At 41.6% G+C, this 19,237-nt stretch overlaps 1 protein-coding gene and 1 long non-coding RNA gene across 3 annotated transcripts in view; one reads left to right on the forward strand and one right to left on the reverse strand.

Moving 5' to 3' along the window:
- Psmd12 (proteasome 26S subunit, non-ATPase 12) overlaps positions 1-12,188 on the reverse strand; it is a 29,902-nt gene extending 17,714 nt beyond the window's left edge. The window contains exons 1-3 of one of the 2 annotated variants that reach the window (XM_004870257.4): positions 12,008-12,188; positions 4,398-4,457; positions 4,178-4,306 (exon numbers count right to left, since the gene is read on the reverse strand). In XM_004870257.4, the coding sequence (XP_004870314.1) occupies positions 4,178-4,306; positions 4,398-4,457; positions 12,008-12,115 (297 nt within the window). In that variant the 5' untranslated portion in view covers positions 12,116-12,188. Of the gene's footprint in view, positions 1-4,177; positions 4,307-4,397; positions 4,458-11,421; positions 11,443-12,007 lie in introns of those variants that run through there. The other variant, XM_021248593.2, reaches the window with a different exon arrangement.
- Positions 12,189-12,242: 54 nt separating this feature from the next.
- Positions 12,243-16,048, forward strand: LOC110346817 (uncharacterized). The gene is made up of 2 exons (XR_002391062.2): positions 12,243-12,396; positions 15,773-16,048. It is a non-coding gene; the product is annotated as an uncharacterized LOC110346817 (long non-coding RNA).
- The last annotated feature ends 3,189 nt before the right edge of the window (positions 16,049-19,237 follow it).

A 19,237-nucleotide genomic window follows, 5' to 3' on the forward strand; every position in this document is an offset into this window, starting at 1 on the left:
CTTCACACTGAGCTTTATCACTAGCCCCTTTTTTATTTTTAATTTTCAAAGAGGTTCTTGCTAAATCACTAAATTGCTCAGGCTGGGCTGGAACTTTTGATCCTCCCGCCTTAGCCTCCCAAAGTGCTGGAATTATAGGCATGTGCCACCACGCCCAGTTGAAAAGGTTACGTTCTTCTTCTTTTTTTTTTTTTTATAAAATTTATTCGTGTAAGCATCCAGACACTTCCAGGTGGGCAAGATGATATGCAGATTCCACTACAAGGTGCAATGGAAAATCATGTTGGAGAGGACGAGACATTGGGCGCAGATGGGCAGTGGCACGAACCCAAACAAAGGTGAGATGAGAGCACTTCATCTGGGATGAAAAGGTTACTTTCTAAACATGCTTAAGCAAAAAAAAAAAAAAATTTTTCTTTGGTTAAAGAAACAGTTACAGGGCCGGGGATTTAGCTCAGTGGTTCTGCCGCCTGCCTCAAAAGCGCAAGGTCCTGAGTTTGATCCCTGGTACCAAACAAACAAACAAACAAAACAGTTACAGGGCCAGGGGATTTAGCTCGGTGGTTTTGCTGCCTGCTGCACAAATGCAAGGACTCAAGTTTGATCCCCAGTACCATAAAAAAAAAAAAAACAAACCAGTTACAGGGAAAGGATAGAGACATTATGAGTCCCTAAGTGCTTTCCATACTTATGGAGATGTAATCTGTTACAAGGCAAAGTGTGGCCTAATTCCAGTGCTGGTGTCCCTGGCCACCTGTTAGAGGGACTCTGTTCCTCTTTCGCCACCATGTCTCCACTAATGCACCTAACCAAACACTTTCTCTTCCTTCTTTCACAACTCAGCCTTTTTTATTACTCTCCCATGATTTATTATGTATTGCTCAATGTAACTTTAAAAAAATTTTTTTTTTAGTACCAGAGATCAAACTTGGGCCCTTGCGCTTGCGAAGCAGGTGGCAGAACCACTGAGCTAAATCCCCGGCTGTATTGCTCAATATATGAGTGTCATTTTAAAAAATCAACCTTAAGGGTGCATATTAAGGGCCGGGGATTTAGCTCAGTGGTGCTACCACCTGCCTTTGGTCCTGAGTTCGATTCCCATACAAAAAAAACCCAAAAAAACAAAGTGTGCATATTAAAAGTGTACTATGATATCCCAAATTAAACCCCACTATTCGGTATAACTAGTGTGAATTCATAAAAAATTTCTTAGCTCAAACAAACCAACACAAAAGTGTACAATGAGGGACTGGAGATTTAGCTCAGTGGCACCTGCCTGGCAAATGCAAGGTCCTGAGTTCAATTTCCAATACAAAAAAAGAGTGTATTATGATCATTTGTGGCTTAGAGCTTTTATCATTAAATCTGTCTTTACTGGGCCGGGGATTTAGATCAGTGGTGCCACCACCAGCCTCGAAAGCACAAGGGCCTGAGTTTGATCCCTGGTACTAAACTACAGGCTACCTGAAGGGTAAGAATTTACATGTTTCTTCACATCTCAAGAACCATAGATATTAATCTGTTTCTATAAGCAAAAAATAACAGCTGTACTAAATAATCCCCCCAGTAGCTCTAAATTTTATGACTCTGAAATGAAATCTGTATTTTAGGAAATGTTTTGGACTGTCCTAATACTGCGGGTACATAAAACATGTTTTGCTTACTATAAACCCAGGTTGCTCCAAGACTTCTAATTAAGTAGTCCTTTCAAAACTGTCCCTTTAAGAGCAAGACTCCCAGAAAATCAAAGATTTTATCTAGTTTCTTAAACAATAGACCAAATACCAAAAGGCATATTTAAATGAATTTAACATTCACATATATTAAACAACCTCAATTAAATCTATGCTCTTTTAAACTGTTTCGCGGGTTGTACCTAAGGAACAGCAAGCCTCATCTGCAACCCTTGTTATTTATTTATTTATTTATTTATTTATTTAAATTAATTCAGATCTCAGGCCCCTTTTATTTTTATTTGTTTTGGTATTGGGGATCAAACTCGGGACCTTGTGCTTTTAAGGCAGGCGGCACCACTGAGCTAAATCCTCGGCCTCTGTTATTTATTTTTCTTATATTTTGAAACAGGGTCTCAATAAGTTGCCCAGGCTGGCCTTGAACTTGCAACCCTCCTGCCTTTGCCTCCCATGTAGTCGGAATTACAGGTGTGAAGCACCATGACCAGCTTCCTTGCTAACTAGTAACACTGCCTTCTTTGGGGGGGGGGGCAGTGCTGGGGGTTAAACCCAGGGCTTCACATATGCTAGGCAAGGGTTCAATTACTGAGCTAGATCCCCAGCTCTTCACACTGTATTATCTGTGCATGCAAACTTAACCTTTTTGTTTGTTTTTTGGTACTGGGATCAAACTCAGGACCTTGTGCTTTTGAGGTGAGGCAGGCTCGGTGCCACTGAGCTAAATCCCTGGCCCCATGCAAACTTATCTTTTTTTTGGTAATGGGGATCGAACTCGGGTCCTTCCACTTGCGCAGCAGGTGGCAAAAACCACTGAGCTAAATCCCTGGCCCATGCAAACTTATCTTTAAAAAATTAAAATTTTATTATGTATTTTATATATGTATAAATATCTTATAACACTTTTATTTTTTTTAATTTAATTTTTTTTTTTTGTTACCGGGGATCGAACTCGGGTCTTTGCGCTTGCGCAGCAGACGGCAAAACCACTGAGCTAAATCCCCAGCCCTAGCACTTTTGTAATTTTATAATTACAGTAACTGATTTTTACAATAAAAAATTTAATGTACTTTAATATTATGCTTACCCTAGCAGCAGCATAATAAATAAAATAAGGGATTTAGAAAAGAACCTTCTATATCTATTTTTGGTTCCACTACCACCTCTTTTACAATATCATTATTTTTACTCATTAAAGCAAAAAAATAAGAACCCAGAAGTTACTCAGGGTAATGGCATTTTAAAGATGAGTTATATATATATATAAAAATAAAGCTACTTCTAAAGAGTTAAATATATCTTATGCAGGAGAATCAGTAAACAGTTAAAAAAAACCCAACTGGACAAAAACATCAAAAGATAACCTATATCATCTTAAACGAAATGCATAGTGAAAGTAATCTGTCTATATATGGCTTCCAATAAGTTACAAAGTATTTAATGAGATTATCAACTTGATAGATTATAACACAACTATTTAAGATTTTAAAAACAAAGATAAGCTGAAGATCTTACTGTTTGACACTTGAATCCTATAACTGTTATACATGTTTGGTATACGCAACATTTGAATTTTGAAGTGTGTAAACCATCTCTTCATATTTTCAGTATGTAATTTTACATTGCTGGATTTTAAAAATAGGCCATAATTCTTGACACACGCTTCTAATTCACGTACCTGTACATGTGACCTATGTGAACAGAAATTTGCATGTATAATCTGTGTTTATTTGTAACTCTGATCATATACTGCCTGTATCTGTGGTTTCAAGTTACTGAAGTGAATACTTTTTTTTTTGGTACCGGGGATTGAACTTGGGTCCTTATGCTTTCGAGGCAAGCGGTGGAACCACTGAGCTAAATCCTTGGCCCTGAAGTGAATACTAATAAAAAAAAAAATAAAAAGTGGTGCCGCTGTCTGCCTTGCAAGCACAACGTCCCAAGTTTGATTCCTGGTACCAATAAATAAATGAATGAATGAATGAATGAATGAAAAAAGAAAAGAAAAACAAAGATAAGGAGAAATAGGAAAACAGAACAAAGCTTCATGGACACTCTAAGTACCACTTTATAAAAATACGCAAAAATATAAAGACAACAAAAAACAGAAATGGGGCTGGGGATTTAGCTCAGTGGTTTCGAAACATGCTGCGCAAGAGCGAGGACCCGCGTTTGAGCCCTGGTACCAAAAAAACCACCAGAAATGAAAACAGTTGGGTCATGAGAAAATGGGAAGAATTTTATCTTTTTTTTTTTTTTTTTGTATTTTTTTGTTTTTTCTGGTACTGGGAATTGAACTCAGGACCTTAAGCTTACCAGGCAGATGCAGAGCCACTGAGCTAAATCCCCAGCTAGGGAAGAATTTTAGTATATCCTCTAATGTTAAAATATTGATTTAATAAATTTTCAACAGGTTTCAAAATAGTTTTCTGAAAGTCCTTATTTAAATGCATATATATTTGCTTTTTGAGCAACCACAAACTCACTTGTTTTAACTGACTCCTCCTTTTTGACAAAAGCATGATATTTTCATTAAGCAAATCCCATTCTTTAGCCTCATAGCACATCTTCACTACCGCAACTAAGATGCGAGATGTAGACACCATATCTGAAGCCTGTAAGAATGAAAATATATAAAAGTAAGTCAAATTAAAAAACTTCAAAGGAAACTGATGACAAGTAAGTTTTAGACTGTAATCTACTCACAGTACGGGTCTGTTTTTCTAAAGAAAGAAGGGTTTCAATGACTTCTTGAAGTCTTCCTTCCTAAAACAAAAGATGAAAATGAACAATGACAAATACCACCACCAACAGAAACCAAATAGCTGATCTAAACCTCGATGTTTCTGACATAGGAAAAGCACAATCAGTGGCCTATTCTAGAGGAAAAAGACCACCCATAACCACTTTTGTTTTATTATTCTTGATGTTTGCTTCTCTCACAGATGCTTGGAGTCAGTGGTTTCCCCTTGGGGCCCACAAACATTTTTCCTAATAAATTAAAAAGAAAATATTAAGAAAAGCTGAACATGTAACATGATGTCTCACCGGAAAAAAAAGATCAGGTCTTTCTTTTGGATTTGAGTTTATCAAAGCAGAGTGAGGTCAGCTGTTTATCTTGTTTGGCACAGAGACTAAATGGTAGTCACAATAACTCTGAAGTATATAAAGGAAGAAAAGGAAAACTTTTCTTTGTAAGTCACCATAACAAAATTTTTTTTTTTTGAGACAGGATCTTGCTTTCTAATTCAGGCTGGCCTCAAACTTGTCGTGATCCTCCTACCTCAGCCTAAGTGCTGGAATTGCAGGTATGTGCCACCACAACCAGGTCCAAGGTAATTTAAATAGGTCTTTTTTTCCTCTTTTTTGTGGTGTTAACTTTGTGCACACTAAGCACCTACAACATCACTGAGCTATGCCCCTAGACCAGTGGTGGTGAACCTTTCAATGATACAAACAGTTGGCTGCAGCACGTGTGCCATGGGTCCGCCATCACTGCCCTAGACTAAACTGTTATTTCTATGCACTTTGAATGTGTACTGTATAGTCACAGTCTGAACTTGTGCCAGATCGGAGTGAATATTTTATAGATTCAAGTATACAATAAATGCTGGCTAAACATTCAACAGAAGAAAGGAACAATGAACAAATCTATACATTTTCCAAAGCTGAAGAGTAATAAATCATAAAAGATCAAAAAATGTTAGAACTAGAAAAACTGTTAAAGATTATTTAATTCCATCACCTCATTTTAGAAATTTAAAAGACTGAGGACCAAACAGTTCAAGAAACTTGCTCACTCACAAAAGCCATTGTCAGAACTGGATTTCAGGGCTCACCGGGGTCTCGTGTGCCTCTACTTCACTGCAGTTACCCCCTTCCTATACGAGTGTACACCATGCGTTTTGCTTTATCTAAGTCATCTCCAAAGGGAAAGGGTTTATATCTTGAAAAAGTGCAAAATGTTAAAATGCAAAATACTGTTTAAAAGGATAGCCAGTTCCCGTGACATATGCAATTACTATGATCAAGGACAATGACCCTTTGAGTGCAGTTTAATATATGACATGATAATTCAGAAGCTTGGGTACTGAAGAACTGCACCCCTGCATGGGAGGGAATAGTGGACTGTGTTCTTGGCTAATGCTCCAAAATCAACAGTCACTTAGCACCTCCTTTAACACTCAACCCTACTGACTCAGTGCCCAGCAATTTCCCCAAACTATTGTGTTGTTTACTTCAGTTGTTATCTCAGCAGAATCCATAATCCCCAAGAATAAGGGCTACTTATATCTGTATTGCTCACCAACACATCTGTATTGGTCACTGTGCTACTGTATCACACCAAGCAGCATGTAATGCTGCTTCTGTAGATATGCTGGTACAAGCTTTTATACCTTGTACCATAGGTATTAATGTACACATCTTACTACGTAGTCTGTGAGTTCCTTTAGTCCTAGATCTTTGTGTAACTGTTGCTTCCCTTATACCACCTTGCACATAGTACAGGTGCATGTTGAATGGATGGACACTGAGCTGAACTATTTAGCTAATCTTAATGGCTTCCAATTCTTTTTTTTTTTTTTTCCAATTCTTGATTCTTACTGCCACAATGACTTTGTGAAAAACTATATGGCTGTCAGTTTAGTGCTATTTGAGGGATACTACTATCAACTTCATTAATGTAACTCCTAATTCTCAAATCATCCCACTTTCCCCTGGCCCAGGCTTCCATGTTAAACTCTATGACTAAACATCTTCCTCCTTCCCACCTATTCACAGTTCCTGAAATTCCACCTCTTGGATGCTGACTTTCAACTCAGAGGGAATGAGATGGTTGCCAGAATCCAAAACAAGTTTGGTGGAACATGAGAACTCTGTGACTCACTGTTCTCATTAAAATAATCTTTGTAAATGAGGTAAGTGACTGAGTTTGTCAAACATCAATAGATGTTTGGTATTTAATAAGTCTATTTGCCTCCTTTAAGTCCTAAATGGATCCAGTCTGTTAATTTATTAAACAACATACACAAGAAAAAGGTTAATAAAAAGTTAACTACAAATAGTTGAAATTTAAAGCCACTCCAACACTTCTATCTGACCTATTTCTTAAAATGGTCTTTTATTCAAGTTGCTAACAATAAGTAAACTATTGTACATTTTATCTCCTCTTTATTGTTAATATTGACCTTGAGAAGAAACTGGAGGTAACCAAAAGATGTGATGACAGCCTGGAGTGGTGACACATGTCTGTAATTCCAGCCACTCAGGAGGCTGAGACAAGAGAAGCAGAAGCTCAAGGCAAACCTATGTAATTTAGTGAGTTTGTCTCAAAATAAAATGTTAAAAAGATCTGGGGATGTAGTTCATGGTAGAGCACTTGCCTAGCATGTACAAGGCCCTGGGTTCAACCCCCTAGAGTTGCAAAAAAGAAAAAAAAAAAAAGTAATGAAGACATTAGGGAAAGGAGAACAAAAATATAGTATTCAGTTTAAGAATATAAGTAGCAGGGCCAGGGATTTAGCTCAGTGATTCTGGCACCTGCCTCACAAGCTCAAGGTCCTGAGTTCGATTCCCAGTACCAAAAAATAAAAGATATAAGTAGCAACCAGATCTGGTGGCACAGGCCTGTAAAACCAGCACACTGGGATTTAACTCAGGGAGGCCTAGGCAGGAGAATCACAGTTTCAAACCAAGCTGAACCTCGGCAATTTAGCAATTTAGGAGAACCTTGTCTCAAAATTAAAAATGGGCTACGGATATAGTTCAGTGCAAAGACCCTGGGTTCAATTCCCAGTATGGGGAAACACACACACTAAAGACAAACAAAAAAGAATGTTAAGTAGGGCCGGGGATTTAGCTCAGTGGTTTCACCACCTGCTGCACAAGCGTTAAGGACCCGAGTTCGATTCCCCAGTACCAAAAACAAAACAAAACAAAAAAAGAGAATGTAAGTAGTCCTCAGATAACCATGTGCCAAATATACCATAATCAAAAAGGGAGCGGGCTGGGGATTTAGCTCAGTGGTTTCGCTGCCTGTTGCACAAGCACAAGGACCCGAGTTTGATCCCCGGTACCAAAAAAATAAAAAATAAAAAACAAAAAGGGAGAGTGCCAGTGTGCATGTCTGTAATCCCAGGACTTGGGAGGCTGAGGCAAGAGGATCACCATGAGTTCAAGGCCAGCCTGAACTGCATAGCTAGACCCTGTCTCAAAAAGCAAAACAAAAAGGGAGAATAGGCCTAGTGATGTGGCTCAGTGTGAGGTGCTGGTTCGATTTTCAAAAAACCTATGTATTAAAAACATCTAGGTGCCTGGCAAGCACAAGGTCCTGAGTTCGTTCCCCGGTACCATACCAAACCAAACCAAACCAAACCAAACCAAACCAAACCAAACCAAAAGCTAGGGCTTGGGACGTAGCTCAGTGGCCCCATGCCTGCCTGGCAAGTGCAAGGTCCTGAGTTTGATCTCCCATACGGGACACACACACAAGCGCGCACACACACACTCACACACTTCTAAATGCATTATCTTTACAATTCAGAAAAGCCCCCTTTAATTTTTAACTCATCCACACACTGCAAAGTGAAGGGACAACCGTCATCAGGAACTAGTACTGCCTTTATTACCTCATCACTCTGATACTAGGCCCTCACATATCAGTCACAGAAGCATTAGAATGAAATGGCTAAAAATACAGTCTCTGCAGCCAGAGACTGGTCCAACTCTGAGATCTACTACCATGTTACCTTGTGCACAAAACTTAAACCTCTCTGACCCTCCACTTTTTTCTTCAGAGAAGTGAACATAAGAATAGAACCCACCCTACACAGGATTGATATAATGAGTAAAATGCAAAAGAGAAACATATCTTTTAAAAAATTAACCCAGACTGGAAGACAATCACCTAATCTAAAAGTTGAAAATGGTGAAGCTGTGTGCAGCAGGAAAAAAAAATGTGTATCCTCCTGTTTCCTAGCTCTCCTCCCTCATGAAAACACACACACACACAAAAAAACCCTACACATAGGATTTGTTTAGCTAACACACTGACTTAAACAAAAAGCAAGAATTCACATACCTTTCACTTTATCTAACATTATTTGTTTTAAAGACTTCTATTATTCACTTAACACCAGAAAGGCACCTGGTATTTGAGTTTGAAGATCTTTTCAACTGTCTTAACGTAACAACAATTGTCTAAATAAATGTCACACCTCTCATCACTAGTACAACTGCAGCAGTGACAGCTTTCTTTCTTGCTGGTCTATAAGCTATTTGAGGGCAATAATAATCTTTAGGCTGGGAATTTAGCTCAGTGGTTCCGCCGCCTGCCTTGCAAGCACAAGGTCCCGAGTTCGATCTCTGGTACCAAATACTACTACTACTACTACTACTACTACTAATCTTTATACTTCCTGAAGTATCTAGCACTGGCTATGTATTAATACAGTAGGCTGCTAGAGAAGAAACTGTAAAGACATTTTTTTTCCTCGTAGATTTCAATTCTAGGCAGATTTGTAGTTCTCTAAAGCAAATTTCTTTCTTTTTCATGGACACTATTATTCTATTACTTAGAAAGTGGAACGTTGAGAGAGCTGACTTTGGCCTGCAGGTATGTTTTGTTTGATCAATACCACACTGGAGACAGGGCTAGGGATTTAGTTTAGTGGTTCCTCCGCTTGCCTCACAAGCACAAGGTTCCGAGTTCAATCCCTGGTACCAAAAAATAAAAATAAAAAAATAAAAAACAAAGAGTACTATAAGATAGATTAGGATCCAGTTTCTTTTTTGGTACCGGGAATCAAACTCAGGCCTAGGTGCTTGCCAAGCAAGTGCTGCACCGCTGAGCTATATCCCCAGCCCTAGGGTCCAGTTTCTAAGTATTAGGGTATTTTGCATAAAAATTCATGTCCTGGTTTCTCTCTCAAATTAGTAGTGTCCACAAGGATCATCGTCACCCTCAGTTGGTAAAGACTGACTAGAGGTAGAGAACTGTTCCTTTCCCTGGACAGGTGCTCAGTTCAGGTTCTCATTCCACTTGGCTCACAGCACAAGCTCTAGAATAAGTCTGCCTGGGTTCCAATCCTGACTCCGCTGCATTACTAGCTGTGCGACTCTGGGGCCTGTGACTCAACTTCCTCTAGCTTCAGTTTCCTTGTTTGTAACAGAAGAAAATGCTATCTGTTGCACAGGGCTGAGGGAAAGATCAAATGAATTAGTGCATAAAAGCACTTAATAGAGTCCCTAGCACATAGAAAAGACACAATAAACACCAGCTATTGTTATCTGCCTGACACTGCAGCATCTGAGTTTTCCCAACCTTATGTAATCGATGATTTTCTTAACACTAGTTGCTAGAAAGCTCCGAGATGGATTTATGGCTCCCTCTCAGTAAATATTCTGAACCTAAGAAATACACGTCAATTTCATCATCTAAAAAAAATTTCGTCATCTTTCTCCATCCCTGGTTTGTTTTTTTCTTCCATCCCTGTTTTTGTAAAGGCCTATTAAAACCTTTTTGGGGGGGCTGAGGATTTAGCTCAGTGGCACCCACTTGCCTAGCAAGGGCAAGGTCCTAGGTTCGATCCTCGGTACCAAAAAAAAAAAAAAAGAAAAAAAAGGGAAAGTATTAAAAAAGTTTCCTTCAGAAGCGAGATGGGTGAGCAACCCACTTCCAGGTGTCCCCTCCTGTTCCTCCTGTTCCTCTCAGGCAGCAGCTCTTTCCCTCAATAAATTTTTCCTACTCTTAAAAAAAAAAAAAGTTTCCTTCAAAGCTGAGCATGGTGATGTATGCCTGTAATCTCAGCATTTGAGAGGCTGAGGCAGGAGGATTGCTGCCAAATTCAAGTCCAGCTAGAACTACATAGGGAGACCATGTCTCCAAAAAACAAACAAATAAATAAATCTCTAAAAAATAAAATGAAAAGAAAAAAGGTTTCAGCCAGGTGTGGCAGCACAGGCCTACAATCCCAGCACTCTGGGAACGTGAGGCAGAAGGATCATAAGATCTAGCCCAGCCTGGGCAACTTCACAAGAACTTATCTCAAAATTTAAAAAGTTTCCTTCTAAGAACTAAATGTGATACATGGCTTGATATTTTTCTTCCCTATTAATTTACTACATAGTAGTAAGCTCCTTAGGAAGAAAAACACTTTCAGTGAATGTTCACCACGTGGATAGTAACACAAGTTTGTGACTGAATTGATTTAGGAATTTAATAAGGCCTTAGTGTTAATCCCTCCCCTAGCAATACCCATGACAGAATTGCTTTAGCCATGACGCCATACCCTAACGAGGCAAATCTAGTTTTGAATCCTGGATTCTACATAGTACTACCTATAACCTTGGGCAAATAATTCTGAGTCTTGGTTTCTTTACGTGTAAAATGATACACAAAGTTGCCTGACACATAGCAGGTGGCCTCAAAACGTTTGGGCCAAGTCAAGTTTCTACTGCATCCTAGAGAGGTTGGGAATGTAGCTCAATAGTAAAGCATTTGCCTAGCACACACAAGGCCTTGGGTTCAGACGCCAGCGCCCCAAATAAACAACCACGTGCTATTCCATGGTGGTTAAACAGTTGGGCTGCTTATTGTTTATTACTTCCTCTAAGTAGGTTATTCTGCACTTCAGTGCCCTGCTTGTCTTTCCTCCTATAATTCTCCCTCTAGGAATAATTATTTTCTATCCCAATCTTACTACTTATTAAAACCCAATACAAACGTCACCTTCTCAGCAGGAAGAAAGAAAGTAACAGCTTCCTTCCATGTTCGAGTAACACTTTACACTTGTATGGCTCACCACCGTGCATGACTTGACTAAATCGTTACGTACGTGTCCCGCGTTAACTATCTTTGTTCCATCACTTTCCTGCGTCTTTTCCAGGCCAAAGACCAGGCATATTGCCATGACTCATAATCGATTTAACGACAGACCCTGATTAGGCCACAGCGGTAGAACCAACCTCTCTGATCTGGCCTGAATGTTGAAGCGGCCTTAACCTCTGGGAAATTACTTAACTAAACGTTAAACAGCATCCAAGAAAGGCAAAGAAGTAAAACGGGGACCCAACTCCTACGAGGAAGAAGTAAGCATCTGTCTTGGTGAGGGTCTGGGAAGACGTGTATGCACTAGCGAATTCGGGCTGCGGAGTCTTCCTGGCCGGGCCTCCTTGGGGTATCCCTCAAGCATGCCTGGGATGGACAGGCAACAGGGGATGCGCGCTCCAGCACGCAGGCCCCCTGAGGCCTAAGCAGGCTCCGCGCCGTGACTCAGCCCCTGGTGCCCGCCAACAGCCAGCCGGCCTCCCCTCACCTTGGCCAGCTTCTCGCACTCAGGCAGACGCTGATCCACCGTGGCGCTGTAGTCCACCTCCATCTTGACAATGCGCCCATCAGCCCGCTCCGAACCGCCGTCCGCCATCGTCCCTGCCTGAAAGTCCCCTGCTGTCCCCCTACTGCGGCCACCACTCGTCACTCACACCGGAAGCCGCCCGCGCACCCACTCAGGCAGTGCGTCGGGAGCCCGCACGAAGGACCCCACGAGGACCCCTCCATTGGCCGCCAGTCAGGCACCAAGGCGGACAGCCCTAGGGGGCAGGACGGGGTGGTCATGAGGTGGGCGGGGTTCTACTCCTGCTTGCTGTTGCTGCTCGCGTCTGATTGAGTCTTTGGTAACATCAGACTTTTCATCTACAACTTGGGGTGAGAAAAGCGAGTGTAATAGGGCATGCTGTGTATTCTAACACTCTTGCTTCGGAAGATGTCTTAGAACTGTAGGCAATCATTTAACTTTCTTGGATCTTGATTTTCTTTTTCGTCCGAGAGGAGGCCGATAGACCATGATGAAAAAAGTTCTAAGGGGCCGGGGATTTAGCTCAGTGGTTCCGCCGCCTGCCTCACAGGCACAAGGTCCTGAGGCCAATCCCCGGTGCCAAAAAAAAGAAAAAAGTTCTAAGGTTTTATCTGATTGAGAATCTTAGTGGCTTTATCTGTGATTTCTGATCGCCTATGAGAAAAGATGTAGTAAACTGGGCGTAGTGGCACACACCTGTAATCCCAGCACTCTGGAGGCTGAGCCAGGAGGATCAATTGCCACGAGTTCAAGGCCAGCCTGAAATACATAGCAAGATCCCGTCTCAAAAAACTAAACCAAAACTGACAAACAAAAAACAAAGATGTAGCAATGAATCAGTAATATAACAAGCAATGTGTATTTTTTTCATTTTTATATAATCCACTGGGCCAGTAGATCAGAAGACATTTTATACATCAAAGGCAGATCACGTATGTAAGACAATTTAAATTCTTTTTTTTTTTTTGTACCGGGGATCGAACTCTGGACCTTGTGCTTGCGCAGCGCCACTGAGCTATCTCCGGCCCGACCATTTAAATTATTTTTTGGTACTGGGGATCGAACTCAGGACCTTCCGCTTGCAAGGCAGGCAGCGGCACCACTGAGCTAAATCCCCGGCCCTCGACCATTTAAATTCTTAAGGACCAACGTCCATACACCTCTTATTTGGTACCATCGGCACCCTCTGTGAACCTATAAAATAGCTTATGTTCCTTAAAAAAAGCTTATGATGGGGCCGGGGATTTAGCTCAATGGTTGCGGCGCCTGCCTCGAAAGCGCAAGGTCCCGAGTTGAATCCCTGGTACCAAAAAAAAAAAAAAAGCTTATGAGGGCCAGGGATTTAGCTCAGTGGCACTTGCCTGCCTCGAAAGAGAAAGGTCCTGAGTTCGATCCTCAATACAAAAAAAAAGCAGAAGCAGCAGCTTATGACCTTTGAAAATAGGAATGGGGTTTTGTATGGCATGGTCCTATGGTCCACAGTAGCCTGGAAAACAAAGGGGGAAATCTTAGAGTGTTTTGTTATATTAATGGCTCTTAATTTAATTTTGGCAACATCACTTTATGTATCTTGACTAGATCTTTCATTACTGTCCTACAGTGAAAATCATGGATTTTTAATTTTTTTTTTTTTTAGACAGGGTCTCGCTATGCAGTTCAGACTGGCCTAGAATTCACTATGAAGCCCAGGCTGGCCTCTAACTTGTGGCAATTCTCCTGCCTCAGCTTTCCAAGTGCTAGGATTACAGGCATGTTCCACCACTCCACGCCTGAAAATCATGGGTATTATAACCTATCTATAAACAAGATAATTATTTTAGCTGTAATGCAAAGAAGAAATAAATTTTGGAACAGCAAAATAATATATATTTCAAAATATAAGGGCTAAAACATGTCTTCAGTAGAAAATACACAGGAAGTAGGGATGTAACTAAATAACTTAGTGGTAGAACATTTGCAGGTACAAAGATGTGGTTCATTCTCCAGCACCACACACACACACGCGCGCACACACACACACACACACACACACACTAATCATCTACTTGCATTCATACACAAGAACCATGAATGTAAAGGCTGCAACCGCAACAGGTGCTCTACTGCTGCTCAAGCATTATGAGGACTTAGTGTTGGCAGTTTGATTTTTAAATGCCAAACAACTCCTGACAAAGTTCTTACTGTATCAAATATAAAAATATAGCCGGATGTGGTGGTGCACACCTGTAATCCTAATATTTGTGAGGCTGGGGCAGGGAGGATCTCTGGGAGTTGGAGGCTAGCTTGGGCTACATAGCAAGAACATGTCTCAAACAACTCAAAACACAAATGTATAAACATAATCTTCATTGCTTTTCACATAGAATTCTTAGAGATTTTAGTTCATATTAAAATTAAAATATAGCTTACCATGTGTAAAATTTAGTTAATTAGAACTTCAGACATGTCAGTAGGTGTCCAGAAGGATATTCAAAAGTCTGATGGAAATCCAGGTATGGTGGCACACACCTGTAGTCCCAGCACTTGAGAGGCTAAGGCAGGAGGATCATGAATTCGAGGCCATTCTGGGCTACATAGGAAATTTGGAGGTAGGTGGGCTACATAGAAAAACCCTGTCCTGGGCTGGGGATTTAGCTCAGTGGTTCTGGTGCCTGCCTTGCAAGCCCAAGGACCTGAGTTCAATCCCCGGTACCAAAAAAAAAAAAAAAAAAGACAGAAAAACCCTGTCTCAAAAACCTAAAAAAAAAAAAAATCTGTTGGCTTCCTGGATTGCAGGCTGCCTAGCAAATCAATTACAGGTCACTATCTCCCTCTATCCCTCAATAATTGTGACAACCCCAAATTTCCCTACACATTTCTCAAACACTCAGGGCACCCATGTTGCTAAGATGCAGTAGGCTAAGGTGCTCCTTCTACATTCTGGCAGAAATTGTCTTGGCAAAAGGATCTAGAGGTTTGAATTTTGTGTGAAGAGCTTGAGAAGACACAGAGTCACAGAGGTGTGATATAGTAGGCAGCTTTATGGTTTCCAGAACTCGGGGGAGAAAGGGAGGAGGTCCAAGAAAGGGGCAAATAGGTGGAGAAAACTCTGGTTAGCTCCCAAACCAAATGGAAGCCCTTCCTGGTTAGGCCTAGAGGTAGCAAGATAAAAGCAAACAGAAATACAAGGAAACAAGAAATTAAAGTTAAGGGCTGAGGATTTAGCTCAGTGGTTCCGCAGCCTGCCTTGCAAGCCCAAAGCACAAGGACCCGAATTTGATCCCCGGTACCAAAAAAAAAAAAAAAAAGAAATTAAAGTTAAGTAAATAAAGAAGGAACTCGGGAGTGCTGGGTATGGTAGTGCACGCCTGTAATTCCAGCGTTCGGGAGGCTGAGGCAGGAGGATTGGGGAGTTTGAGGCCAGTTTGGGCTACATAGTGAGTTCAAGGACAGCCTGAGCTACATAGCGAGATCCTGTCTCAAAAAACAAAACAAAATGAAAAGAGGGAGAAATGCTGACTAGAACTAGGAGTTTATTTAGAAGAAAACAGTGAAAATGGATATTATGTTACTCATTATTGGAAATTATATGTCCATATATTATTATTATGTTTGGTTTTATATTTATGTATATATATGTAGTGTGCATATATATACATATATGTGTGTGTATGTATATATAGAGAGCGAGAGCCAAAAGGCTATATACACACTGGAGGAAAAAATAGTATGATGTTTATTCAACAGATGGTGTTACCTCATATGCGGACCCTAGAGGATGTCGTATATTGCAGAAAACCCTCTACCCTGCCGGCCCTTAGAGAAGAAACTGAAAATGCACTTGCAGCCGTCTCAGTGACCAAGGTTACCCAAGCGGCAGTTCGCTGTACTAAGAAATGTCTGGAAGCTAACAGACACCACTTTGAGCACCTCTAGTAATTGCAGAGGCCAAAGGTAACTTGTATTAATCTCATGATGTCTCAGTAAATTTAGTATTAAAGTACTTACACAAGTTTTTCTTTTCCTGATGTGTACATTTTTTGGCCCACTCTCTTTCATCTCTAGCACATTCACTTTATTGGCTGTGGACACATCACACCTGAGGTTCCTGTCTTTGTGAAGTGAACATTTTAATGGACAAAGAACAGGAAATAAGGGCCAGGGATTTAGCTCAGTGGTTTCGCCGCCTGCTGTGCAAGCGCAAGGACCCGAGTTCGCTCGCCGGTACCAGAAAAAAAAAAAAAAAAAGATCAGGAAATAAAAGTAGATATGTGCTGCGGTGGGGGAGGTGGTAAGCACTTGGGAGGTGATGAAGGAAGGCATCACCAGTGAGCCAAGACCTGAAGTAGGTAAATGTATGGGTCAGCTTTTGGGACAAAACACCTGACACCCAGAACTTAGAAGACATTCATTTGGACTCATGGTTTCAGTCTGTGGTCGGCTGGCTCCAAGGCAGAGACATCATGGCTAAAGGGTGTGGTGGAGCAAAGCTGCTTACTTCATGATGGCAGCAGAGCACAGGGAATGGGTGCTGGTAAGAGATATACCCTCCAGCCAAGTGTGGTGGCACACACCTGTATTCCCAGCACTTGGGAGGCCGAGACAGGAGGATCACAAGTTTGAAACCAGTCTGGGCTACATAGTGAGTTCAAGACCAGCATGGACTTCAAAGTGAGACTCTATCTCAAAAAAAAAAGAGAGAGACAGACAGACAAACAGGGACAGAGACAGATATATACCCTCCAAAGGCTCACCTCCGTGACCCATTCTGGGCCCTACCTTTTAACAGTACATGAGCCAGGAACATCAGTGGGTTAATCTACTGATGCATATAGCACTCCTGTGATCCAACATCTCTCTAAGAATCTCTTAATCAAGCTGATTGGCCATTAAGATTAACCAGCATAGGGCTGGGGATTTAGCTCAGTGGTTTCGCTGCCTGCTGCGCAAGCACAAGGACCTGAGTTCGATCCCCGGTACCAAAAAAAAGAGATTAACCAGCATAGGGCCGGGGATTTAGCTCAGTGGTGTTGCTGCCTGCCTCACAAGCGGAAGGTCCCGAGTTCGATCCCCAGTACCCCCCAAAAAAAAAAGATTAACCAGCTTGGTAAGGGAGACTGGTTTGTACATAGCTGGGAGACAAAGATGTCAGATAGAGGCCACAGCAGGTTCAAGAACTGGGAGGCAAGGGCCGGGGATTTAGCTCAGTGGTTTTGCCGCCTGCTGCACAAGTGCAAGGACCCCAGTTCGATCCCCGGTACCAAAAAAAAAAAAAAAAGAACTGGGAGGTGAGAGCACCTACACTGTGAAGAAGAAACAAGGAGGTCTAAGTGAACAGACCAGAGTGAGTGTGGGCTGCAGGTATAGGAGAGGGAGTTTAGGCTGATTTGGTCATTGCATGAAGACTTGGTTCTTCTTGTTGTTGTTTTTTGTTTTTTTGTGTTTTTTTTGGTACTGGGGATTGAACTTGGGTCCTTGCGCTTGCACAGCAGGCAGTGAAACCACTGAGCTAAATCCCCCGCCCATGACTTGGTTCTTAATCTGAGTGAGGTGGGAAGCCAGTGTAGGTTTGGGGCAACAGAATGACATGAGCTGACTTATACGCTAAAAGAATCAGTGTGATTGGGCTTGGTGGCACACATGTATAATCCCAGCACTCGGGAGGCAGAGTCAGGAAGGTCGCAAATTCAAAGCAACCGGGACTACATAGTGAGATGCTATCTCAAAAAAAAAAAATTTTATTTTAAAACAATGTGCTGATGGATGTGAGAGAAAAAGGGTTAAATGTGCCTGCAAGATCTTTGGCCTGAGCATCTGGAGGGATGGACTTGCCACTGACCACACTGCAGCAGATCTGGAAGAAGCAGGGTGGGAGGGGAAACAGTGGAGCAGCTTCAGTCTAGATGCACTTTAGAGATGTCGATTGGAATCCAAGTGACAGCGTGAAGAAGGCAGGAGGTGGGTATGTACATGTGGCAGGTGTACAGAAGTCACCTGGGCTATAGATCTGAAAATGGGAGCCATTACCTTACTGGTAGAGCTAAAACTACGAGGCTTCTGTTACACAAATGTTTTTGAAATGTTGTGTGTAAAATATTTGCTTTTATAAATTGCCTGTTTTAAAGGCAATTAGGGGAATTGCTGTTTTCAAGCCCTTTGTGAATTGTTTTGTAGAGAAAATTACATTGTACTTTATCGTTAGAGTGCATCTTGGTCCCGCAGTGGAGTTATTTCTTGCCAAGTGCAGTTACAGATTGTCCAGATTGATGACGGCTCAGTTTACTATTCTTTTTCTTTATTTTGCAATGGTGTGAAAGCAATGTGCATGCAGTAGGACTCGCACATTGGATTTTGAATTTCGGTCTTCTCCCATGCTAGTGATAGATCTGCAATCCCTCTCAGATGCTGGGCGGCAGCAGGGAGCTGCCACTTCCTTTGGCCCAGGACCAGGAGGGGGACAACTGATGCTCGGCAGGGAGCTGATGCCCAGGAGGTTAGGTATATTCAGTTCCTTTTGTGTGTGATACTGGGGGTCCAGCCCAGGTGCTCTACCACTGAGCTACATCCCCAGGCCTTTTTGTCTTTCATTTTGGGATAGGCTTTCACTAAGTTGCCCAGGAGGGACTTGAACTTCCTAACCTTTCCGCCTCGCCTCAGACTTCCTCAGTGCTGGGACACAGATGTGCATGCTGTGCCTGGCTTATTTTTTATTTTGAAATAGGGTTTTGCTAAATTGCCCAGGATGGCCTCAAATTTGTGATCCTTCCTGTTTTAGTCTTCCAAGTGGCTGGGATTACAGGTGTGTACCACCATGCTTGGCTTCTTTAAAAAAAGTTTGATTTAAGATATTTTCCACTTCTGAGGGGCCTGTTGGGTTTAGCCGATGAATAGTCAAAGTAAGTCATTATATTAGTTTCTTTTTGCTGCTGTACCAAATTAGTGGGTTAAAACAATAGCAACGTATTCTCTCGTGGTCTGGAGTCGGGAAGTCAGAAATCAGTATCAGAAGCGAAATCAGGGTGTGGCAGACAGGACCATGTTCCCTGTGCAGGCTCCATTCCCTGGCCCACTCAGTTCTGCCTCTGTGGTCACATCTCCTTTTCCTCCTCCGTGGGTATCAATTTTCCTTCTAGCTCTCTTTTATAAACAGTTGTGATTGTTTTTAGGGCACACATAGGTAATCCAGGTTAAGCACTTCATCTCACAGTTCAA

Source organism: Heterocephalus glaber, unplaced genomic scaffold (assembly GCF_053883595.1).
Source record: "Heterocephalus glaber isolate CG9 unplaced genomic scaffold, H.glaber_assembly_v1.0 deba00000937, whole genome shotgun sequence".
NCBI lineage: Eukaryota > Metazoa > Chordata > Mammalia > Rodentia > Bathyergidae > Heterocephalus > Heterocephalus glaber.